This window comes from Pteropus medius, unplaced genomic scaffold (genome assembly GCF_902729225.1).
Source record: "Pteropus medius unplaced genomic scaffold, Ma_sr-lr_union100, whole genome shotgun sequence".
Lineage (NCBI taxonomy): Eukaryota > Metazoa > Chordata > Mammalia > Chiroptera > Pteropodidae > Pteropus > Pteropus medius.
This window is the reverse complement of record NW_024342471.1, coordinates 3,687,238-3,711,990: the sequence shown is the minus strand read 5'-3', so window position 1 is coordinate 3,711,990 and position 24,753 is coordinate 3,687,238. Positions and strand designations below refer to the sequence as shown.

General features: G+C 53.1%; 2 protein-coding genes and 1 pseudogene across 11 annotated transcripts; 1 reads left to right on the top strand and 2 right to left on the bottom strand.

Annotated features, from left to right (window-relative positions):
* Positions 1–278: 278 nt before the first annotated feature.
* On the top strand, positions 279–9,632 carry ITPA (inosine triphosphatase). 2 transcript variants are annotated; one of them, XM_039863881.1, is made up of 8 exons: positions 279–418; positions 2,684–2,741; positions 2,833–2,897; positions 3,497–3,570; positions 4,421–4,452; positions 5,067–5,182; positions 7,870–7,946; positions 9,153–9,632. In XM_039863881.1, the coding sequence occupies exons 1-8, from the start codon at positions 353–355 to the stop codon at positions 9,292–9,294; spliced, it is 630 nt and encodes a 209-aa protein (XP_039719815.1). In that variant the 5' UTR covers positions 279–352; the 3' UTR covers positions 9,295–9,632. The 2 variants fall into 2 exon arrangements, with proteins under 2 accessions (XP_039719815.1, XP_039719816.1); XM_039863882.1 differs by lacking the exon at positions 279–418 and adding an exon at positions 444–593.
* LOC120604031 (uncharacterized) lies at positions 6,431–6,549 on the bottom strand (annotated as a pseudogene).
* A 2,148-nt stretch (positions 9,633–11,780) lies between the features above and the next one.
* On the bottom strand, positions 11,781–22,920 carry SLC4A11 (solute carrier family 4 member 11). Of its 9 annotated transcripts, none has more exons than XM_039863861.1 (20): positions 22,686–22,918; positions 20,843–20,884; positions 18,355–18,507; positions 18,174–18,223; positions 17,676–17,907; positions 17,520–17,601; positions 17,169–17,292; positions 15,570–15,773; positions 15,402–15,495; positions 15,166–15,291; positions 14,962–15,075; positions 14,741–14,873; positions 14,422–14,495; positions 13,708–13,972; positions 13,523–13,629; positions 13,267–13,435; positions 13,000–13,173; positions 12,611–12,806; positions 12,356–12,525; positions 11,781–12,220 (listed from the first exon to the last, which is right to left on the bottom strand). In XM_039863861.1, exons 2-20 carry the CDS (start codon positions 20,871–20,873, stop codon positions 12,157–12,159), a joined length of 2,562 nt encoding a protein of 853 aa, XP_039719795.1. In that variant the 5' UTR covers positions 20,874–20,884; positions 22,686–22,918; the 3' UTR covers positions 11,781–12,156. The 9 variants fall into 9 exon arrangements, with proteins under 9 accessions (XP_039719795.1, XP_039719789.1, XP_039719793.1 ...); XM_039863855.1 differs by lacking the exon at positions 22,686–22,918 and adding an exon at positions 22,417–22,675; XM_039863859.1 differs by having other exon boundaries at positions 12,356–12,806; positions 22,686–22,920.
* Between the last annotated feature and the right edge of the window lie 1,833 nt (positions 22,921–24,753).

The window sequence follows — 24,753 nt, the reverse complement described above, 5'->3', positions numbered from 1 at the left end:
TGGGAGAGACTGGTTTCGGAGCACTCAACCTCCACTCTCAGGAAAACCGCCGTATTCAGGCGCAGAGGGTCCGCGCCATTTTCATCTCTTCTAGCGTCCGGCGCCCTAAGATGCTCATCTGGAAAAAGGGCACTCCGGTCCCCGGGGTTCTGAGGAAGGATTCCAGGTGCCCAGCGCGGCCGTTTCGCCCCTAAGGCCGTTAAGATGTAGCTGTTTCAAAAAGGAATCTCAAACATACCTTCGCACGATCACAGGGCGGAAGCCAACCCGCCCCTTCCGCCGCCATCCGGAAATGCCTACACCTCGAGGTAGAGGGACTTCCGGTGGGCCTGCGCAGTAAACCTGGATCGCCATGGCTACTTCCTTGGCCGGGAAGAAGATTGTGTTTGTCACGGGGAACGCCAAAAAGCTGGAGGAGGTGCTGGGAGGGTGTGGGAGGCCGATCAGGAGGTGGCTGGAGGCGGGAGGGGATGGCGCGTGGCCAGGCTGGCTGAAATAGGGCTGAGAAGGAGCTTCCAGGAGTAAGGAAGCACGCGGGAGGAGGCGTGGAGAGGGAACGGAGAGTCGGTTCCCCAGGGATGCATAGTACCCAGGTGTGTGGAAGGGGTTGAACCGCCCGGGGTGGGACAGCCGCGTGTGCAGAGTGGGGCTGCCCCGGGCACAGGGCTTGTGATCTCAGGGGCTGTGGGAGCGAGAGTGGCGGAGTCCTTAGTACCTGTCCCAAAGGTTACTTATTGAACTAGACCCCAAACCAGGACTTCCGACATCCTACTAGAGCTGATCCAGATCGTGCTGCTGGCCGAGGGTGGCAGGGGCCGGACAGGGCGTGGGACAGACACCTAACCTGAGCTATCCACTTTCCACCATGGTCCAAAATGTCCTCAGCCTCTCCCACCCTCTTTCCACTTTTGCAAAATGGGGACAATGAGCGGGGGAGTGAAGGAGGCAGGCAGTGGATCCTATAGTGCAGTGTTTCCCAACCTTTTTGGCACCAGGAACCAGTGCTCTTATGAGAATCTAATGCCTGATCATCTGAGATGGAGCTAAGGCTGTGATGCTAGAACTGGAGAGTGGCTGCAAATACAGATCAAGCTTCACTAGCTCGCCAGCTGCCCACCTCCTGTTGTGCAGCCTGGTTCCTAACAGGCTATAACCCGTACTGGTGTGGGGGGGTGGGCGGGCGTGGGTTTGGGGTCCTCTGCTGTAGTGGATCCTGTTGCTGCCTACAGGGACTTTGTGACTACTTGTGAGAGGATTCTGGGGGTTGATGGAACATCTTTGGCTGCAAATAATAGTGACGTCAGGGAGCTCACATAAACCACCAGGTGACTCATGTGGAAGGACAATGTACTGGTCCCCCACCGGAACTGAAAAGTCTCTTGAGGGGCAGTCCTGTCTTGTAGTTTTCTCTGGATGATCATCCCTTTTCCTATTTGGGTCTTTGCTTCCTTTTCTCTTAGTGAAGGAGGCAATGAGGCTTCTGCCAGACACTATCCCTGATTGGTCTTGCTTGGCTCAAGGGTTTTCCCTGCTCCATCAGCTGTGGCCAAGCAGGGTCCTGTGTGGGGAATCAGGATGATGCCCACTAGGTAGGTCTGAGGCAGACTAATGGGGTGCAGTCATTTGGAGGCCCTTCATTGGTCCACAGCAAAGGGCCTGATGGTATCTCTGTGCCAGGACACGGTGGTCTTTTCAGGAGTCAGAGCTCTATGCTGATAAAAGGCTTGAGATCCTGAGGCCAGACCAGTCAAACAGACAGGCAGCTCCATCCTGAACAGAGCCCCATGCAGGATGGTGGTGACTCCAAAGCTGTGTCAGCCTCTAGCTGAGAATATGACGCTCTCACATTTAAAAGAAGGGACTGGAGTGGGTAGAGGAGGCTCACTAGAGGAGATGGACTTGAAGCTGGGCTAGAACAGGGAGTCTTAACTCTTCATCATCTCATGGTACCTCATTGGCAGACTGATGAAGCCTATGGACCCTTTCTCAGGAAAATAGTTTTAAATATACAAAATAAAATAATGGAATTACAAAGGAAATCTATTGAAGTACAATTCTCGAAATATTGCAGATAGATGACTGTTTTAAAAAATTACAGGTATTTATCATCAGTTACATCTACTTTAATATATTAAAGGATTCAATCTAGCGGTATGTATAATTATCATAATTTTAATATTATGAGGATTGTAAATGGTATTTTGAGATATCTGCTATAATTGTAAGGGGATATGACAACATCTGATTTTAATAGGTTTAAAGGGCACGAGAATTGCTAATGCTAGTTTGGTTTTCTGTATTCACAGTTGAAAGGGATGCTAAATTTCAGCTAGGGGTATTTTTTCATCCAAGTTCACAGGTCTCCTGGATTCTGGTTAATGCCTGATAGAAAATTCCTGACCTAGGATGATAGGTAGGGTTTCTGGGAGCATTGAGAAGGGAAAAGGGTGTTCTGGATGGGCAATTAGCATGAACAGAGACCTGAAGTAAGAGAGAGATGAGGGAGCATGAACAGAGACCTGCTGGGGTGGACCATGAAGGCTGGAGTGAGGCTCATGGGCCTGACTTGGTAAGCCTTAGTGGACCGGCAGGAGAGTTACCTGTTGAGAATGGTGGATGACAGCTGTGCAGTAATGGGGAATCATTAACAAATGGTGATAAATGTTTTTTCATTTTGGAACAGGTCATTCAGATTCTAGGAGATAAGTTTCCATGTACTTTGGTGGCACAGAAAATTGACCGTATGTCTCTCTTTTGTTTTATTTTTAAAAGATGGTTTGATTTCTCTGTCCGCTTGTGATCTGACTCTCTGTATGTCTGTTTCCCAATAAGTGCCGGAGTACCAGGGAGAGCCTGATGAAATTTCCATACAGAAGTGTCGGGAGGCAGCTCGCCAGGTGCTTGCTCTGCACGCGTCCTCTATTCACTTCACTTGTCCCGATGGCTTGGGATTTGTGCCTGCTGGGGATGCATGGAGAACCATAGAGTGAGCACAGCTGGTTGTGACTTTAAGGACCTGCCCAGGCCTAGCTAGTCTGGGGCCAGTTGGCCCTAGAATACTGCCTTTCTTTCTCAGCCTTGACTGCACAGTATCGCCCTAGACCCATCACACACGTAATTCTCCCCAATACTCAGATACATACATTTCCTCCCCTACATCTCCCCACACATACCCACTCCTGCACTCATATCTATGGACCTGAAAAAGAGCACTTTCTGAAGGATCAGGCTGCTTGAGTATGAATCCCAGCTCTCCTGTTGCTATGCCTGGAGTAGGCTTTACAATCTGCCAAGGCTTTGGTATCCCTATCTTTAAAATGAAGATAAGTGATTAGACAAGGGCTGTTCTTCTTAGCAGATGCATCTCTACCTGCAGTTGCTGCTGCAGATCCCAATTAGCTGTGGGCCTGGCCCAAGCCTTGGTAGGTGGGGAATTCAGGGCTGCGGCAGGGCCTGTTGGTGGCAGGTCTCAGGGCTGTATTTCCTTATGTTTCAGGTGCAGGGACCTGTACTGGTGGAGGACACCTGTCTGTGCTTCAATGCCCTCGGGGGCCTCCCTGGCCCCTACATGTGAGTGCTCCCCACCCCCTTGCAGGGCCTTGCCCACAAAACCACTTGAACTTGGAAGTGATTGGTTACGTGATAGTGAGAGTCATTCATTGCCTTGGCATCAACACCGATATTTCAGATTTCCTGAGGAAGGATTAGGGATTTGGGAGAGGTATGCCTTTCTTTTATAAAGTGTGAGAATGTAATTGTGTAAGTGGAGATGGGCGAGGAGAACCCAGCCATTGGAGAGGTACATTCATAGGCAGATCAGTTTCAGGAAAGAGGAAATAGAGAAATTAAGATCTGAAAATGGATTTCCTTAAAACTGTCTAGTGCCCTAGACTCCCTCAGAAGGTCTTTGTGTATCTCTAGGATACAAATATCCCAATTTGAATACCCCTTCCTGGGGTGGAGGGCAAATGCACAGCAGTGCAATTGCTGGGTCTTAGATATGTATATCTTTAACTTTTGGATTGCCAATTTGTTTGCCAAGACGGTAGCACTCATATACACTTACACTTTCAGTATGCATTGCTCCATATCCTCACCGGCACTGAGTATTACGACTTTTTAATATTTTGCAATTTGGAGAGTGTGAAATGTTATCACATACAGTGTTAATTTGTATTTCCCTAATTACCAGTTAGGTTGAGGCCTTCATTGAATTATTGATTCTTCTGTGCATTGCCTGTTTGCCTCCATTTCCTTTTTCCTATTGGATGATTTCTCTTCATTTTGAGTTGAGACATTCTTTATCAAATCCCTTTGGCTGATCCAGGGCTTTAATCCCTGGGGGATGCAGCCCAAAGAATAAGGTGGTCAGAAGATCCAATAACTTCTGTTGTCTGACTTGTCTTTATTTGCCTTGCAGAAAGTGGTTTCTGGAGAAGTTAAAACCCGAAGGTATTATCCCCTTTATTTCTTCCTTTAGATCTGTTGGGAATTGAGAATTGGAGGTGGTCTAGGAGAAGGCCCTAACTAGTAATCAGAAGCCTCAGGTTCCAGTCCCCACCATGGAGTCACTGTCTAAGGGAGAGGCCCCAACTAGAAATCAGGAATCTCAGGTTCCATCGCCTACCATGAAGCTTCTGTTCACCTCACTTTCCCCATCTATAACCTGCAGCTTACACTTTCCTACACACTTGGCCCCAGGGAGCACTGAGATGTGGGAAAAATGTAGTTGATTTTGACTGAAAGGGGGGCTGTCCCTCCTGGGACCCAAGAGTGCATGCCTTGTCACCCATAGTCACAGGCCAAAATGCTCCCTCTTTAGGTGTTCTTAAAAACATTTTATATTAATGAGCATTTCAAACACGTACAATAGTACAATAGAATAATGAACCCCATGTCCCCATCAGCCAACTTCCAGGGTTATCAGCACAAAGCCTATCAACTGATATGTATAAGCCCCCCAATTTGGCACTCATCCCCTTTAACCCAGGGCCTTGGAGTGGGGAGTGAGGGCTGGGGGCTGGCCAGCACAGACTGTGCTGAGTTCTCCCTGCACCTTCCCACAGGTCTCCATCAGCTCCTGGCAGGGTTCGAAGACAAGTCAGCCTATGCGCTCTGCACATTCGCACTCAGTAGTGGAGATGCGAGTGAGCCTGTGCGCCTGTTCAGGGGCCGGACCTCGGTGCGTACCCACACTGGTTCCCCTGCTTGCCACCAGAGGGCGCAGCGACCTGAGCTAGTGACCCAGAATCTAGGTAGTGGGGAGGGCGAGAGTTAGTTCCCAGGGCTTTGGCCAGATTTGCCCCTGGGCACAACTAGAAGTGCTGTAAATCCTGAAATCTGTTTGACACCTGAGGCTGGTGTTTCAGGGAGACTCACAATGCCTCCCACCTGTTGAGGCCTGGGACACCCAGAGCTCTGAATAGTATACCCTCTTGTGAAGCAGATGTAGAAACTGAAGGGGACAACTCCCAAAGCTATACCTACAGCCCAGACTTCTCCAAAATTGAATCTCCTTATCCAACTGCTAAGGCTATGGCTTCCCTTGAATATCTTACTGTCTTTCCAACTTTTCGTGCTCATATAGAATGTTACTTCTTCCCCCAGCTCATTTGTTCCCCAGCTGCCCTTCATTACCTCACGCCTACCTTTCATTCTCTTAAGTTCAGCTGCTTCTCACAGGGTCCACACCATCCTCTGGGCTGGTCTACCCTCCTTCCCCAGCCCATCCATTCCCTCCCTGTGGCAGGAGTACACCTTTTGGCACATCACTCACTCCTGCTTTTTCCCTTTTTGCTCAGGATATAATCCAGAGTTCACTGTAGCCTACAAAGCCCCACCCCAGAGGCTCCACCAGTGGTTGACCACAGATGTGTTTCCCTGCCTGGTTAGATTTCATGTGTGTGTGTGGTAAAAAAAAAAAAACCAACATAAAAATTATCATCTTCGTCATTTTTAAGTGTGCAGCACAGTAGTGTTAACTATATACACACTGTTGCGTAACAGATCTCTAGAACTTTTCATCTTACAAAATTGAAACTATACCCATAGGACAACTCCCCTTCCCCCTTCTTCCCAGCCCCTGGCGACCACCATTCTACTTTCTGTTTCTAAGAATTTGACAACTTAGACACATTATATATTTCACCTACTGTAATGGCCTCAAGGATCATCCATGTTTAGCATATGATAGAATTTCATCAGTCTTTAAGGCTGAGTAATATTCCATTGTATGTATGTGCTACATTATCTATATGTCCACTGATAGGCATTTAGATTGCTTCTACATTTTGGCTTTGTAAGTAATGCTGCTATGAGCATGGATGTACAAATATTTCCTTGAAATCCTGTTTTCAGTTCTTTTGGATATATACCCGGAAGTGGATTTGCTGGCTCATAATTGCCTGGTTAAACTTTTTCTTTTTTTTAATGCCTATAGCACCTGGTCTTCCTAGGTGGTCTCCCATCCAAGTACTAACCAGGCCTGACCCTGCTTAGCTTCCAAGATCAGACGGGATCGGGCGTGTTTGGAGTGGCATGGCTGTAGACCGGGTTAAACTTTTTAAAATGAGTTGCAGCTGTCTGCTACTTTCACAGAAATCTTCTCTCAAAAATCGGAAGTTTGAACAACCACAGGCCCTATTGATAGGGCCTGGTCACCACAGTCCCCATGTTTCCCCATTGTCTCCTCAGCTTTAGACACTTCACGCACTTTGTTGTTTCCTAGCCCTCACTTTACCCAAGGCGGCTCTATTTCTTCACGTTCTGTTCTTACCTGAGCTCTCTGAACCCAACCACATTGTTCTTTTAGCAACACATGTGCCACGCCCTTCCCCATCTCAGAGCCTTGGCACCAGCTGTGTCCTGCACCTGGAATGTTCTCGCCCCAGCCCTTTTTGCAGTCAGTGTCCCCTCCCTGAGGCCTTCTCTGAGCTCCCCATCCTGTCCTGTTTTTGAGGCCAGCCCCTGTTTATTCCTTTTAAGATACTTTGTGTTTGGTAATCATTAATTTCTTTACTGGTTTGATGCCTGTGTTGGTTAAGAGATTTATTCTGAGGGCAAGGTGAGACCTGCTGTGACCCCAGTGCTGAGAACACTACCTGCCTCACTGTGGATGTTCAAAAAATGTATTACGTGGATGTGACTCAGAGTAGTTCAGTAACTGGTCTCAGTCGCACAGCTCCCCACTAGCAGAGCAGAATTTGCCTTTGGTCTGAATGACTTGGCATTTGTGTGGCTAATCCCCACCCTCTGCTACCTCTCTTATATTTTTTAAATTAGCTTCTTTCTTTTTCTTCTCTTTTTTTTTTTCTCCCTTTTTTGCTTTCCTGGCAACACAGCATTTCATGACAGTGGACTACAGTTGGTTCTCTTTGTAACATTTTCCTATTGGAATTTGCCTGTCACAGCCAGTATTTTTTGTACTCGTTTGTATGTTGAACATTGTGCTAAGTAATTTATATTACGGTATTTCGTGTAATTGTTAGAATCTCCCTTGCATTTTGAGAAATGCAGTAATAGTAGCAGACATGTGGCTTTGTCTCTAAAGTTCAGGGCCCTCAACTTCCTATTAGGAGAAAATGTTTTCTGTCAGTTTCTCAGTTGACTCTCTTCAATAGGTCACACTTCATCAAAACGGTAGAGATGGAGAATGACCCCAGGGATATCTAGTACGTGGTTCCTTCGTATGTGAGGGGAAAGCCATCCCGCTGTGCATTTTATTTGTGTTTACCAAACATTTGCAGGCACTGTGGACCCCTTGAAACCATATTTTGAGTAAATAGGGTTTAACCAGATTCATAAACTAAACTTAAACTGTCCACTGTATTCCAAGCCAAGTGACACACGTGTTCCCCTTTCTTCTGGCAGGGCCAGATTGTGGTACCCCGAGGCTGCCGAGACTTTGGCTGGGACCCTTGCTTTCAACCTGATGGATATGAGCAGACGTAAGGAGCCCAATTTCTTCCTGGAGTGTGGGGTTGGGCTAGCTGTGGTCTGCGTTGGGTCAGCGCCTTGCCCAAGTCCAAGCATGCGGATACGGGTGGAGGCAGGCTCTGAGGGTGCTGTTGCAGCTGGATGCAGCTCTGTGGGGGTGGACGCAAGGAATCTTGGTGGCTCAGTCCACAGTAGGGGAGGCAGCCAGGTGTAGCTGGGAGTCTTGGGCTCGGGTTCCAGCTCACTGCAGAGCAGCTGTATGACTTCAGTGGCTTCCCCTCTCTGACCTTGGCTTGTCATGTATATATATACCTGACAGTTTTGTGGGATGATCTTCCCACTCCCCCATCTAATTTGGGAAAATGGTAACACGTTTTGTAGCCTTTAGTGGGCACCACATTAAACCCCCACAGTGCCGGGTGTTCTCAGTATTTCACACTGATCCCTCCCCCCTACACACACACACACACACACACACATTTACACCGGACATGTTGACCATTACTGGAGTCAGGTTTTCCAGGCCAGAGAGGCCCTTAGGGGGTGTGGCCTGAGGCCTCACAATAGCCAGACAGAACTGAGGACAACATGAAAGAGCACTGTCCAAGAATGCTCTATGATGACAGAAATGTTCTACATCTGTGCTGCCCAATCTGGTAGCAATAAGCTGCATGTGGCTGTGGAGCATTTAAAATGCGGTTAGGGCAACTGAGGAACTTACTTTTTATTAAGTTATAATTGATTTAAATTTAAATGGCCACATGTGGTTAGTGGCCACATACTGGATCTGAAGCCTACCACTGGGGTGTAGGAGTCTCACTTCACTAGAGTCCTGGCATGGGAGACAGGCCACTGTCTGTCCCATATCATTTCTCCACAGTGTGTTAGGGGAGTCTGCTGCATTTGCTCTGTCAGGCCCTACTGCTTCCTGTCAACAGATGACAAAGCTGATCAAACACGTAGCTTATCCTCCTATTCCTGGCTTCCCTTAGTTACTTTTGGATATACTGGAGCAAGTTTAATATCCTTCAATATGGGTTTCTACCTGTAGGGACATTTAAAACTATCTGATTTTTAAGAAATTAATTCTGGCTGCCAGGAGCTGGTAGCCCTGCTACCCTTTCCTGGGGACTTCTTGAGCTTTGGGCTCTGGGATGGAGTGGGGTGCACAACATCCCTGATGTGGGCTCCCTCTTTGAGCTGCTGTTGCCTTTTAGGTATGCAGAAATGCCCAAAGCTGAGAAGAATGCCATCTCTCATCGCTTCCGGGCCCTGCATGAGCTGCAGGAATTCTTTGGCAGCCTGACTCCCCCTGGGGCTGCTGATGAGTGCGCTGGCCAGGGATCTGGGGAGGGCTAGCCTGAAACCTCCCCCTTCAGGCAGGCAGTCCTCCAAGGATGTCAGTTCAGGGTTACGACCTCCTGGGAGAGTTGAGAAGACAGCCTCACCAGTCGAGCCTCACAGGTTTGGAGGAGAAATTTTGGGTAAAGGACACCATTCTCTTGCCCTTGCGGATTCCGTGGTCTCTCCTGTAGCCTCCAGGCCTGGGATCTTGAAAGGACCTTGGGTATTAAACTAGCCTTGGCAGGACTGAGGATTTGGGAAAGAACCACACAAACCATCTTAGTATTTTAAAATATGGCCAATAAAAATTCTGGAAGCTACTCCAAAATAAACTAGATGTATTTGCTTTGAAACCTGCCCTGGGCAGGTGTCTGTCTCCTGAGTCTCCTTTGGCAGGAGCAGGGAGCCTCTCAGGTGGGGAGGAGGGGTGGGAGAGCAGTGATGGGACAGGGGCAGCACAGTGTCCAGGGTGTTCCCATGCTCTTGCTAGCTGGAGTGTTACATCTTTCCTTTCATTCAAGTCTCAGATTGTGGGCTGACCTTTCCCATGCCAGGTCCATACTGCCTACCCACCTGTGAGTGATGCCACTGCCCAGCTGGTCTCCATGGCGTTTCCTGAATTGAGGGTGGGTCATGCTTCTGCTTGCGCAGTTATACATTAGAGCAGTTCAAACACTGGCTTATGATTATAATGCCAAGTTCATTTATATGGCAGGGACAGGAATGGAGTCCTTGACCCCAGTTGGGTTGACATGCTATGTTCATCCTGGGCCCTCCAAGCCCCTTAGGAGGTCCAGCTCAGCTGCCCCAGACCCTCACTGCACCCCGATAAAGCCATTCTCTGCGAGGGATTTTGCCCTGGGGGGCTCCCTTGCTTTTCTTGCAGGTGTTTCTTCAGTGAGGAGGAGGTGTCCTCACCAAAGAATACCAACCGTGAAGATGTTAGGAAAGCTTGTTGCGTCCAGCAAGGGTTGGTGTCCTCAGTGCTGGTGGGTCACTCCCAGGGTTTTGCATGCATAGGTAGCTAAGAAGGTCTCCTCTAGGCCCTCTTCCTCAGTCCTGGCAGCATGGCCTAGGCTCGGGTTTAACCCTTGTTTCCTCCCCTAAACTGCATCAGTGCCAGTGCATGTGGTGAGGACAGAACGTCATCCCTTGGCTCCCCAGCTGGGTTATTTCCCTAGGAAGCACTGGCAGCCAAGCCTATCCTGAGTTGTCTCCTTGGTGATGGGTGATATTAGCCTGGGGCTAACATGGAGTGCTAGGGGCCTGCCTGCTCCTCTCCTGGTGATTCTGGACATGACCCCACCCGCAGGGAATACCCAGGTTACTTACTGGGCAGGGGGCCCCAAAGAAGATTTACATGCCCCATGGGTGGGTTGGGATAGGTACATGCAGTTTGAGGCAGGGCAGCCCTCTGTTTGCTACTCAGCTCCTTCCCCAGGGTTCTGTCCTGGACACACAATACACTTTGTTCCCCTTTTTAACTTTAGCTACTCATCCCCACAAACAGCACTGCTAGGTTGGAGGGTGAGGTGTCTGGATTGCACTCCAGTCTCCACTCTGAGCCCTATCAGTGGAAGACAGGAGGGCTCCCCTGTCTCCCACTCTACCATCCATTCAGCCTTCTGATTTTTGCCAGTCTATCAAGAAGAAGGTGCCATCTCCACTGTTGGATTGAGCATCTCTTTCTATCTCTGTTAGTCTTTTTTTGGTTTCAGATGTAGCAGATGTCTTCTCTTCTGCTTCTTTGATCTATGGTGTATTTTTTCAAGACAAAGTCCTATAAGATGATGTGATGGGGTGTCTGAGTCAGGTGCTCTGCTTACCACTGCTGCTGCTCCCAGGTACATATGGGAGTGGGGGATGGGTAGGGGGCACTCCCCTGAGTCTCAGATCTGTAGTACCTGCTGCCGACTGTCATGGACCCTGGCCAATCACCAAATGACCAAGCCAGAAACATGGTACCGTCTCCTCTCCATCAAATCAATCCCCACATCCTGTGATCTGGTTTCTTCCACTTCCCTCCATCCCCACTAGTGCTGCCATGGTACAAGGTGCAGCCCTTGCCCCACTCCAGACCCCCTACATATAAATTCTAGAATCCACCCAACAGACTGATAGTTCAAAACTGCCGCTCTGACCCACACACCTGTTTTCGTTTTGCAGTCAGGCTGCTCTGCAGCTACCTCTGGGAATCGGCCCTTTGCCGTCAGCCCTGCTGCTCTCTCCATACCAGCCACACTCTTCACTGGACCCAAGCCCTCTGCTCAGGGCCCTCGTACATGCTATTTTCAGAACACTTCCTCTACAGGTTCCTGGCAGCCTCCTGGATCTTCCACATTTCCCAGTTGTGCCAACACCCACTGTGTGGACTTGGAGGTGACACCCCACAGATGGTACTCAACAAACATCGGTCCCTTTCATTGCCCCTCCCCAGGGCCCTAAGAAGTGGCTTTTGGAGGCTGGGATGGGGCAAAGCCACAGGAATGGAGGTGGGCAAATGGAAGCACAGAAACAGGAGCTTTATTTTCTAATATGCACACAGCAAGTTCCTTACACAATCAAGGAAATAGTTTCTTTCAGGCATCTGACTGACTCTTTTATCAAAAGAAAATCCGTTCTGCTTAGTCTCACCCTGGGTAGAAGCTGCCCTGAGCAGTGTTCTTGACCCAAAGCAAAAGGCTAATGGAGAAATGTAGGCATACACCACCGAACCCCCAAAATGCCCAAATGCCCTAGGCTTATTGGGACAGCTGTGAGGGGGCACAGCATAGAGCAACACCCCGAAAGACACCCACACCTCCCCACACAAAGAGCCAGCCTAGGAACTCCCAGGAGACAGGTGAATGTGGTGTAGCCAGAGCCTGCCAGTCAGGCTCAGTGCTCAGCATCCATGGCGTCCAAGTATTTGGCTTCAATGATTCGGGGCAGCAGCTTGTAGCTGGAGGGGAGGTGAAATAGGCAGGAAGATGAAGATGAGCATTAATCAGGGAGGAGAAGACAGGAGGTACCCACCCCAGCCCCTCTACTCTCCCACCCAGCTGGCCCCACTTGCTCGCAGTCCACCCTCTCATACCGGATGGGGATCATGGCAATCATGATGAGGGGAAAGATCATCTTCATGTAGGGCAGGGGGCTCATGCCAAAGGCACAGAGTAGCAGCAGCTGCAGTATCTGCAGGCCTGTGAAGTAGTGGATCTTCCTCTGGGGTACTCTCCGGATGTAATGAGTAGGTGGGTACGAGGCCTATGGGTAGTAGGGACCACGTATGGGCAGGTCTGGTGCTGCCATATCTATCACCCACACCCCTCACTCGGGGCCAGACCCTCACCTGGTCCTTGAGCAGCAGGGCCAGGCGTTCAAAGAGCTGGTTGGCGTCGATGGAGGTGAGGGCGATGTAGAGGAAGAGGCCATAGAGCACAGGCTTGGGGATCCACTGCAGTGGGACAGGCAGCAGCAGGAGAGAGAAGCCCACCAGGATGCTGGCGCCCAAGGTGGTCAGCCGCGTCTCCTTCACTTTCACGATCCTGCGTGGTCCCAGAGCACAGGATCACCTCCAGCCCTGGTCCACAGGGCCACCCCCACCTTGGGTCATGCATTGTTCCCAGGCTAGGGCATTTCAGGGCCACGTCTCACCCTAGGTCACATATGGCCCAGGGCTACCCCACCTCAGAGTCCACATGACTCGTCTCATATTTCAAGGCAGGCTCTCACACTCACGTCTCATATATGTGCCCGTTCTCCACACGCTCCTCCACATGAGCCAGTGCCCGAACGTGCAGTGGGGAGTGGGGGTAGGCGGCATGGATCCAGGGCATCCCAAACAGAGACAGCCCCATGTTGATGATGGCAATGAGCAGGAGGTCCCAGTGGTAGGCTGTGCCCTTCACCAGTCTGCAGCAGACAGACAGGGGCACATGTAGAAACCCACTGGTCCCTTGGAGGGTTGGGTACCCTGCTCAGCCCTCCCTTCCCAGACCTACGAACCTGTTCTCTGGTGAATTAGCCAAGGCAGCCACCAGGTTCTGCTCAATGAAGAAGAGCATGGAGAGCAGGAAGCCCAAGCCCATGGCACTGCTGATGGCGTTCAGGGACAGCGAGTGCATCTCAGCTATCTTAAACAGGCTATCCCTGGGGTTGTAGCGGAACTTGCTCACTGCAGCAGGGTACAGACCCCTGCTCTAGCCTGCAGCCCCATGAGAATACCCCACTCCAACCTCAGCCCGGTCCACTCCCAACTCACTCTTAATTTCCCGGAATCCATAGGAGCAGATGAGGGAGAAGGTGAGCACGGAGATGGGGAGGGCACAATCTGACAGGATCTCCCGCATGTAAGGGTGCAGGTAGGGGCTAGGGATGCAGGGGGGATTATCAGTGTGGCCTGGGAGCTTATACCCTCTTCCTCTCACCCCTTAGCTACCCCCTTACCTCTTCTTGAACTGGTAGAGGGTATAGCTCAACCACAGTGTACCCAGCATAATAAGGAGGCTGAGCACAGCCGTTTCCCGGCTTGTGTGATCGCTGGGATGGCCGCTCACTGAGGCCAGCCCCTGTGGGCTAGCCAAGAGGCTGGCATTGAGGGCACTGTGGAAGCTGGTGTTGAGGCTGGCACCAAGGCCCAGCAGGCTCTTCAGGGAAGTGTGATCTGCGCTGTAGCTCCAAAGGCTGTTACCATAGTAGTACTTCTGGAAGACTGGATACAAGCCAACAGGCCTCAGCCATCTGGGTTCTGGGAGACTGAGGCCCAGCTTACTCCTGGATGTGGGGCGGAGGGGCCTTGAGGGGAGAAGGCATCTGGGAGGAGAAGTGGGAGGGGGCTGACCTTCCCCCCACTGAGGGAGGACTATACTATTAGCCAGGACCCTACTGACCTGTTTATCCACCCACCATCACCCCCTGCTGTTGTCCCTCTGGTCTCTGACAGCGTATCACCCTCTGGTCCAGTGCCTCTGATCCTGCCTGGGGCAGCTATGTCGCTCTAGCATTTGGGCCAGTGCTCTCTGCCAGTCATAGCTCCCTAGAGCACCTTGGACCATGGGAGCAACTAGCTTGCATGCTGCTTGGCTGTCCCCACCACAGCCTACAGTCCTCCACCTTAACTCAGTTCCATCTGCAGCAAGTGGCCACTGGCTAGACACTCACTTTTGACCATGCCCTTAACAGCATCAAGCACGAATGTGATGGAAATGAACAAGGCGATGATCTCTTCCGTTGACCTGTCAGGAGATAATATACCTTGTAAGATAAGAGTGAGCTGTTGAAGAGGGGAGGCTTCCCTGAGCCTTGGCATGGCCCTGCCCTTCCTGCCATGAAAAGGACCAGTCCCAGGCTTTTCCCTGGGGGCACCCAATCCCTCTAGGGTTACAGGGCCTGAGAGGCTAGCATACAGGCTGACCCAAATCCCCAGCTTTGGTGTCCCTCCTGCTCGAGGGTCCCAGCAGTTCAGGGAAAGCCCTGTCACCTCTTGAAGAGACTCATGATCAGGCTGAGGTTGAAGAAGGCATAAAGTGCAAGGAAGAAACTGTTCCACAGGCCTGTCCATGCATAGAAGGTGCTGAAGTCCAGATCGTAGTCATCACAGATGCCACGGATCACTGCAGGAAGCGGGACAAGTAGACGGTCAGGGCCAGGCTGGGGCCAGAGACTTTAGGCACCATCTCCCCGCCATAACCCCCACTGTACCATGGGTATAGAGAGCCAGGGGTGCAGTTGTCAGCAGCACCACCAGCGGCTGCCCGGAGAACAGCGCATATAAGAGGCCTCCGATGCTCTGCCCAGCCATGGTCTTCTGCACATCTGAGGAAGTAGGGTGGTCAGGTAGGCAGGCACCACAGCCCTAGGCCCCAACCAGCACACCCTCCTGACCTCCAGCTCCCAGCCCCTCACCAATGGCCCCATCCGTGTTCTCATCGTTGAGGGACCCAAAAGCGATTGTGGGCAGGAGACAGGCAAAGTAGAGGAACAGGGTGGTGGTGATGTACTTGCCCACAGCCTTGTTTTTCCCAATAATGCCTAGGAATGGGAGACAGGATGGAGAGTGTCTTGGGGCTGCTGGACAGGCACATGTGTTATCCTGGGCTGAGCCACAGGCAGATCTCCAGAAGGACTGGGGGGCCACGTACCATCGGTAAAGTCCAGTGGGTATACAGGGAACCTGCGAGCAATGTCCTCCCAGATGCCCTTCCCCACAGGGAGAAAGTCCTTGAGCTGCAGGGGCTGAGACAGGGGTGCCTGTTAGCTCTGCAACCCATGCCCAGTACTGATCTCCCAGGCCCACCTTGACCCCATACCTGGTGATGTCTTTGGATGCTGACGGAGCTCTTTCTGTTGGAGGTTGGACCGTGGTTCACCATAGTGAGCAGTTGTCTCTGATGTACCAGGGCCTCTTTAAATTCTTCCACTGTGCGGGTCTTTAGGAGCTTCTGGCGGAATGTGATGTCCAAGAACATGGTGGCAAATGTGCGCCCCACCTCTGTTGCAGTCTTGGTACTTTTCTAGGGGTGGGAGGTGGGGGAATCACATCTGCAGCTCCTGCAGAGCAGAGGGCACCCTGCCCTGCCCTTGGCGTGCATGGATGTTCTCGAGCACGTGGTAGGCACTCTCTCTGAACTGACAGCAAGTTTTGTACCCCAAAATTCAAGCATAAGTGGACCCTGCCACAATTTCCACCAAGTTGGCACATCACTAGAACTACCATCAATCTAGTATTTTTCTTATAAACTCATGAGTTCTTATAAACTCAGGTATTAGCCTTGTCCTAAGTGACACAAATCGTAGATAATGAAATGAAATCACAGTGACAGAGAAAAATGTTCACCCAGCTACATTTCACCAGTGGCATTTTCACTGTCTGCTGGTTTATCTCATTTTCAGAGGGGTTCCAGGCCCATTGAGCCTTCTTACTCCTGTCAGCCAAGGTCAACCCTGTCCATGAACTCAGTGTCCAGCCTCCACCACAGCAACCTCTCACCTCCCTAAATTAGGTCCACTGGGGGCAGTGTCCACCCCTTCATGCTGCTCAAAGCGATAGCACTACACTTCACACTATGCTTTTCTGTTATCTTTAGAACGGGCTTGTTCTCCCAACAAGCCAGGTGTAGGCTGGTTGAGCTGTCCCAAGGCACCAGTCTAAGCTACTCCACCCTCAGGGTACTGCTTCTTTCACTGTTATGGCCACTTTGCCTGCGGTCACTCCCTCTGATCCGGGAGTTGCCCACTGCCCTAAATGCCCTTCCTCTCTCGCCAGCACACTAACATTTGAGGAGGCTCACCATGTTTATGACATCCCAGTGAGATACATTCCCTTCAGTACCCCTTTTGCATAGAGAAAGCCTGGGTAAGGGGGCTATGCCAAGCTCTGCACCAGAAGCAGGGGCAGAATCAGCAAGAAGCTACTGGAAGCTTAAACACTCTTGGGTGCCCTACCCATTTTTTATTCATGATTTTTAAATCCTTTTCCTTAAGAGTTCCTAAATTGTGTCAGCTTAAGCCCCTACGAAAGCGAGATGTCCCTGACCAGAGGATGAATAGCCCAGGAAGGAATAGGGAATCCTTGGCCAGCAAATTATAGTCGGCCAACTAGAAAAAGGATTAGGTCGGGGCAGGCCAAATATTTGAATAATAATTTAAAAAAATATCTCTTTTCAGTCAGGAAGGAAATGATAATCTTTTGGACAACCTCTGGGGAAATTAGGGCTTGATGAGGACCTGGCAAGGATGCTTCAGAGAAACCGAGGAAGGCAGAGATGAAGGGACAGGGTGAGAATGAGACCTTCAGAGGCCAGGACTGTGGGGTCTTCCAACACATGGAAGAGATGACCCCAAGAAGATAGCAAGATAACCTGGAACCCCCCCGACCTGGAAATGGAGCCACCAAGACCCCTCCTCACCATCTTGGGTGGGGCCAGCACCAGGATGACAAATCGCACCTCACAGGAATTCTCCCCCCAGTTCTGCGGGCGATCCAGGCGGCTGATGCACACGTGCCGCTTCAGTAAGGACTTGGAGGTACAGCTGACAGGGAGAGGGGAGGGCACAAAGTTGCCACCCTTGGTGGGGGGAGCCCACCTAGAGTACCCAACTTCGACTCCCAGTGACTTAGGGAGAAAAAAAGACCAAATGGGATGGAGTGCTCACACCGTCTCCCTCCAAACTGGGTGGGTCGGCCTCTGCAGGGACATGGGATACCTAGCTTCAAGGTGACATATAGGCAGTCCAAATGTGGTGGCCTGGCAACTCACATGATGCAGAGCCATGATTGCTGGTACTGCACCCCTGTGATTGTGGCAGTAATTCCTTGGATGGTATCCGACAGCAGGTGGGCTAAGGACAGGGTGGAAGCTGTTAGCCAGGCCCCCTCCCTGACCTCTCTACCCAGGAGAGGAGGTCTGCCTTACCTTTACCCTCCATGGGGGTACCGGCATCAGTGAAGAGCATGGCCATGAGCGAGTCCACGTTGCAGTCAGGCTCAGTGTTGTCAGGGTCATGGATTAAGCGGAGTATCATGGCCCGCAGCACATCATCCAGCGAGGTGGCTGTCTCATTCAGAATGATGCTGGCCCGTGCCAGGAAGCCATCTAGGTCCCGGTGCGCTCGGATCTCTTCCCTGAAGTCCTTTATCTTCAGGTACTGAGGGGACCCCACAAAAACCCATGAGTGAGACCTGCTGTCACTGCCTGGGCGTCTCCTCTGTGGTGGCCCTGGTTGCCCCTGCCTAACAGGACCACATCCCCTTCCAGGAGGCATAGCCCCAGAAGATTAGCCCTGGGCTAGTGTGAGATCCCTGCGTAGTTCAAGAGGGGAGCAGTGAGAGCTATCTCAGGAGAGCAGCCACCTCTACCCCCAACTAGTGGCCCAGGACCGAATGTCTCCCATCCTGCTGATGGGCTACTCACCTTTCGGGAGGTGTGGAGGAGCCCACAGCCATCAGGCAATTCACTCTCAGCTAGAGAAAAGGGAGAGGGCTCAGGGTGCCAGCCTGCCTCTTCAGGTCTCTCTTGGTGGAGTGGGGCCACACCTGCCCAGTGCCCAGTCCCCTGCCCTCCCCCTAGCCTATCCCTGCTACAACCCCCATACCAGCCTGGGTGGGCTGCACCTTGAGGTTGACGTTGACAAAAAAACGGATGCTCTCGCCAGACACAATGGAGGAGTTGACCGTGTCGAAGGCCTCTTCCCCCAGGCTCTCATCATGGGTTTCAGAGGCATCATCCATGTCACACTTGAAATAGCCTGGAGACCCAACCACCACCAAGAGAGAACCCCCCAAGAGGGCCTGGCCATCAGCACTACAGCCCAGGAGGGATTTCAAGCCCAAGGAGCAGGGATCCTGTGCTGTCCCACTTGGTGCACTCAGTGAGTGGTCAGGGAGGGTTCAAGTAGGCCAGGAAAGCAGCCTCGGGCCCAGGTAGGTGGAGTAAATAGTCCTGGCCCCGCCCCCCTCAGAGTATGGCATCTGGCCAGTTGCCCCCACCCAACAACTTTCTCCAACATTCTTCAGCTGCAGGAACCAGGGCCTTGCACTGTTGTGACCTATGCATATCCTTTGGCTAGAGAAAAATTTGTTCATTCCACCAACTTTAGGCCAGGAACGTGGTACAATGATGTGGTTAGGCCTGCCTGACCCCTGCCTTCCCAGAACCTCCAGATTACAGGACCCAGACCTGCCTGGCTACCCAGATGGGATCCGAGGGAAGCCAGAGGCACTGCAGTATCTAGAACCACTCCCTACCCCACCTCGTTGGCACAGGGTCTTAGAGCACCTCCTCCTGAGGAGGGCCTGTGGGCAAAGCATCAAGGCTGAGAGACCTGATCCAGACATCAAACAAGGCCCAGGAAGCAGGAGAGCAACATAGAGCCAGGACTGACAGGCTGTGGGACAGGCAGGAGGCTACATCTTAGCCCATTCCCCATTATGCCCGCCCCCCATGTTGGGAAAGGGGCATGTCATAGCACTTTGAGATTCCCAGGATCCAGGGTCTGCTGCCCTTGGTCTTCCTCTCGGTTCCTACAACTGCCCCACAGCACGGGCTCCCTCCTGTAGGAAGGCTTCCTTGTGAGATGCAAATGTTCCAATCCTCCCCAAGCCCTGCTGAGGCTCCCCTGTGATCCTCTGGGATCACAGTCTGAGCCAGCCCTTCTACCTCTGTCCTGACTCCTGGCCCCTCAGACCCAGTTCCACTCCCCTCCTTGATCTTCTTTTCCTTAGGCTAGTCAGCCAGCACCCCTAACATGCCAGTTCCTGTCCTCTTCGTGGAGGGCCCAGAGAGCCTTCTTCAAGGCTCACAGAACCCTCCCTCTTCTGGCAAGTCTTCCTAGGGCCCTGCCTCACTCTTGGCCCAGTTGGCACCTCTTCCTGTGGGTCCCCTATGGTTCACTTGTGAGTGATCCCGGGAAAGGGGACTTTGTACCCCGGACCCCATTAATGCCTAACACCTGTGCAGGGACAGGGACAGGTCAGCAGCACGCCTACACCTGCCAGGCAATGACTCACCCTGACTCACTTCCATTCCTGCCTGCCAGTTTCCTCTGCACATCCTAGGCCCTGTTCCCACCATGTCCTCCTGTGCTCAGCCTGAGTCCTTTCTGGGCAGGCGTTGCTAGGCTTCCACTATCCCCAGGTCTGCACTGCACTCAGAGCCCAGAGCAGAGCTATTAGGTCAAAAGATGTCCTTCCCACATGTGTCATGGAGCTCATATCCACAAAAAACTCCTTCCTTCCCAATTCCAGGCCTGCTTTGCTTAGACATCCTGGTTCTCCAGCCCAAAACTGTCCCAGCCCCCCCGTTACCCCACTAACACCCACTATTTCCCCACACTGCCCCTCACACTTCCTCTTCTCCCCTATCCTGGGCTCTCCCTAGGACCTGCCCAGTCGACACTATCAGGTCCCTGCAAGGCTCCTGGGATGCCATGTCCCCTCTTCCATCTTATAACCCAGACACATACCTAACCTACCAGCAGCCTGACACATGCAGCCATCATGCCCTGGAGACCCTGGATAAGAGCACACCCCCACTCTATCCACTGTTCCACTAAATACCCCTCTCATGGTCAGGCCAGCTCCAGCACAGGAGAGGCAGCACAAAGCCAGCCCAGAGACAGGAGGAAGGGAGAGTTAGACTGGAACAAACAGGGAATGCAGAAGCAGAGTTATGTTTCTTTAGAGGGACAATGGCAGCCCCACCCTCACAGGGCTGGGCGGGGACTGAGGGATGTGGGCATCCATAACACTTGGCCTAAGCCTGGTCAGATAACCAGGGCATTGTAAAATGAACCATGGGAAATCACCAGCTGGTCCATATACAGCCCAGGAGAGGGAGCAGCCTGCCCTCCCAGGCAGGGCCACTGGACCACCAGAGACCTGCCAGTGTCCAGGGCAGTGTCAGCTGTCTCTCTGACCACACCACAACCTGGAGGGTAGGATCCAAAGGCATCCCAGAACCAGCAAAGGTCCAGAGACAAGTGGTCAATGCCATGTGCACCCAGGTAGATGGATTAGGTCCCCAAGAGGCTTTTGATCAAGGAGCTGGCTCTGTATACACACCCAAACCTGAAAGGTACTCACCTGCATCCTCAAAGTACCCACACTGCGACATACTAGAGTTACCTGCAAGGGAAACCAAAGAACTGTTACCAGCTCCATGGACCAGCCCTGGACAGTCTCCCGTGCTTCATCTGCTCTCCACCCCACACCAACCCTGTGATTTTTTTCTTACCCTTCCCAGACACCCAACCCTGACCAACCTCAGCGAAAAAGAAGTGGGGTGGGGTGGAGCGGGGAGGCGGGGCAGGGGGGATGGCAGGGGAGATAACAGTACTAGGGAGGGCCCTCTTGAGGAGCCAGAGAGAGCCAAGCCTGTTATTCTTCAGCTCATCTACTAAGTGCTGCCCAGGTGGGAAGGCAGAAGGGAGAGTAATTAACAGTACCCTGTAAAGTAAAGCAGCTTGTGCTGTTTGCAGAACCCTCCTGCCAAGGCTGGAGGTAGGAGGCCGCCTCCAACCTCCTCTGAGCCAGCTTCTCTCTCTCGTCGCCCTTTCGCTGCCAAGCCCAGTACCTGGGCTGGGGCCCTCCTCCTCCCTGCACATTGCTCCTCTCACTCGCACGTCGGTGCTGGTGGCCATCAACACCCATCACACGTGCAGCCGCCCCCAATACGCGAGGGCTACACCCGGACGGACCCGGCAACGGCTTCCTCCCCTCCGCGCCACCCACGTCCCGGGCCTCCTGGGAGGCGGAGCCGTTGGTCCACAAGGAGAATGGGAGGGGGAAGCTGTGCGCGCTCCCCTTGCCGGGCCCCGGATGGTCCCGGCTGTTTGTGCCGCGCTGTACGAGGAAGGAAGCCTCAGGTGGGGCCGCGTGCACGAGAGGAAAGAGTCTCTAGACTCGAGGACCCAGGGGGTCGCAGGGCAGGATGCGGACCTATGCACGGGGCGGGAGTCCCGGCTGCATCCAGAAGGGAGGGGCGGGGGCAGTAAAGCTAGCACCCGAGGCCACGGAGATGGGCAGAAGACCAGGGTGACCAGGATGTGGAAGGGTGGGGATCAAGTGCACACCCTACTCCCATCCCGGGGCCCTATCAGCAGGTAAATGTCGTACAAACCCGGGGCTGGCCCTCAGGTGGCGGGCCGCGAGGTAGAGAATGCTACAGTTGTGCCGGGGACAGTCGGAGGCGCAGGGACCACTAAAAGTGCGCAGGCTTCCGCACAGCGGGCAAAATGTAAAATGAAGCTTTTGGAGGCGGCAGCGTACCTGGCTCTGAAGAGCTCGGCACTCCAGGTGCTAGGGACCCCGCAGCTCCGTCCCGCCCACTTCCAAGCCCCCCAGCCCTCCACCGGCTACCTCACTGGTTCAAAAACTTAAGAATTTCAAGACAGCGATGCAGAGAATTAATCAAGCGTGCAGTACCCCTGGACCTCCCTGCACCACCCGCGTACCCACCCAGACTCCCACTCCGTCTCGACTGAACTCATCCCCAGACCCTCCCCCACGACCCTCTCGCCCACGATGCCCCGGAGCCAGTGCAGGCGGCGGCATCCGCAGTCCTCCCAGTGCCCCGACGGCTCGGCGTCCCGCCAAGCACGCCTTCGCTGCGGACATCCGACGGCCTGTCTGCCGTGCCGGCCGGCTCAGGCACCCACCGCATAGCTGTAGATGGAACACGCGCCTGGTGGCTGTGGCCATGGCCCTGGCGATAGGCTGCGGGGCGGCTGCACATACGCGCGCACACCCGGGATCCTTACCCGGTGCTTCGGACCCCAAACTTGGAGTCTCGGCCCAGCCAGTGGAGGAAGCTGGTGACACACACCCGCGCCGCGCCTGGGTCCTAATGCCGCTCAGACGCCCCGCCCGGGCGCGGGAAGCCATGCGTTCCAGGACTGGGTGCCGCCTGTCCGCCCCGCGTCCTTACCCGCGGTCCTGACAACCCCAGGCGTTCGGTTCCTGGGAGCCCGTGCCGACTTAGGCAGGACGTGTAGACCCGGCTCCTGGCCAGCGCTCCCGCCCAGGCGTCTCCGGGTTAGGGGCTGGGCGGGGCTGTGAAGTTTCTGAGAGGAAGCTCGTTGGGCCCAGGGACCCACAGAGTCAGGTCACTGCAGCAGGTCTAGGGAGTGCTTCTTCGTCTTCGGACTTAAGTGCTCCGCGGGCCCCCGCCCCCTCTTCTCGGCAGGGGGCGCCTGCACCGCCCAGCCCAACACCTGCACCGCCCCCTCCTTTCAACTCGGTTGCTCAGGCGATAAACCTTCCTACTCCTCCTCCAGGAAGCGCGCCCGGACTAACGAGACGGGCCGGCGTGCCTTCCCTGGGGCTACGCCCTGGCCTGCTGAGCTCGCCTCCCTCCAGGTTTGGCGGCGTCGAATTTGCTAGCGCCCCGTGGATTCTCCCCTGGCCTTGTTGCGCCCTGAGTCTTCTGGGTCAAGGTCTCGGCTCGCGCTTTTTTTCCTTCCCAAGATTGCTGGATTTTCCTACTCCGACAGGCGAGAGCCCGGGACGCGCCTTCTCAGACGCCTAGTATTGTGGTAGTAGGAGTGAGAGGAGGAGGGGCGGGGAGGGGAGGGAGGAGAGAAAGGAAGAGAGAGCGCTAGCTAGTATGTCTGTGTAGGGAGGTTGTGCGGCCAACCCAGCCCATGCGATGAACCCTTCGGTGGCTTCTCAGCAAATGATTCCACAACCGTAGAATGGGCCTTGGATTGACCCAAGACCTCCCCTATCCTGCCTGCAAGTGTTAATTCCGCATCCCTCCACACGGGCCACGAGCCCCAGGACTAGCAGTGATCCTTTCCTCACCTTCTACTGGGATGGAATCCTCAGCCACTGTCCCCCAGGCATGGGAGAGTGCTGGCAGGGCAAGCAGAGGGTGGGCCCACCTTGTGAAGTGACTGTCCTGCAGCACCTCCTGCAGCTCCCGGAGCATTGGGGGAGCCCCAAACACAGACCTGATGAGTAAGACTGACAGAGTTTCTCCTACCAGAAAGATAAAAGTGAATTAGGAGCTAAACCATGGGGTGCCCCTCTTGGCAGATGAATGACTGAGGGTTAGGATAGCCCTGAGCACCCTGCTCCCTACTACTGCAGGAGATGCTGGGGGAGATACCTTTTTTCCTGCCTGACTGGGTAGACTGACTCATGCTGGCTACATGCTTCTTTCCTTGGGGCGAGCAGGGCTTGGGAGGAGAGAAACAGGGTTATCCTGGGTAACTCCCTTCACTTCGCTCTCTTCCTAGACCCCCAACCCGTGGCACAGACTCCTGGAGTCATGGGGGTGGAGGATGGAGGTTGAGGAAGAAGCTGGAGAACAGACAGACTGATTGCCCAGAGAGCATGACCAGATTGGGAGGTGGGGTACAGGGGCTGAACCCTTGAAAAACCACCCGTTTTGTCCCCAGCCCATCCCATCTGGGAATGCCTAAGTTCTGCATCTGTCTCCCTGTGCCGCTGACAGCGCCCAAACACCTGGACCTTCCAATTCAACTGTTCCAGGAAGCCGCCCTGGATCGGAGGGGCTGCCTCTCATTCTCCTTACTCCCACCTCCCTCATCTGAGGAAACAGAAGGTCACAGCCAAGGCCTCTCCCCGTGGTCTACAAACCTGATCCTTAGAGGAACTGACATTCCTCACCACAGCCTCCTGTACTCTGCGCTTGCAGCAATGTGAGAAGCTATTTGCTTTAGTCTTACTCACCACCTATCCTCTGTGGATCAGAGGTCAAGGGCAAATGCATATGCCCCTGGTCTCCCCACCTGTGCCCAACTGGGTCCTTACACAGGCAGATGTTTTAGGGATCCAGATGTAAGTACACTATTCCTCTCAGTCCCTCCCTTGGGGGGTTCTCATTTCACTGGGCTGTGGACAACCATGAGCACTGGGTTCCACGAAGCACTTATGGCTTTACAGTATCTTGTTAAAAAACAAAACCCAAAAGACTCCCTTGAACTCCTTGATCCAAGTACCATCCAATTCCTCAGCTGCACTTCAGACCA

Excerpts from the sequence above, each read along its gene's own strand:
- ITPA (XM_039863881.1), top strand. The coding sequence starts at position 353 with ATGGCTACTTCCTTGGCCGGGAAGAAGATTGTGTTTGTCACGGGGAAC. Across the intron at positions 2,742-2,832 it reads GGTGGCACAGAAAATTGACC|TGCCGGAGTACCAGGGAGAG; the intron begins GTATGTCTCTCT and ends TTTCCCAATAAG. Across the intron at positions 4,453-5,066 it reads GGAGAAGTTAAAACCCGAAG|GTCTCCATCAGCTCCTGGCA; the intron begins GTATTATCCCCT and ends ACCTTCCCACAG.
- SLC4A11 (XM_039863854.1), bottom strand. The coding sequence starts at position 22,642 with ATGGCTTCCCGCGCCCGGGCGGGGCGTCTGAGCGGCATTAGGACCCAG. Across the intron at positions 15,076-15,165 it reads GAACACGGATGGGGCCATTG|ATGTGCAGAAGACCATGGCT; the intron begins GTGAGGGGCTGG and ends CTACTTCCTCAG. Across the intron at positions 12,221-12,355 it reads ATTGCCATGATCCCCATCCG|CTACAAGCTGCTGCCCCGAA; the intron begins GTATGAGAGGGT and ends CCTCCCCTCCAG.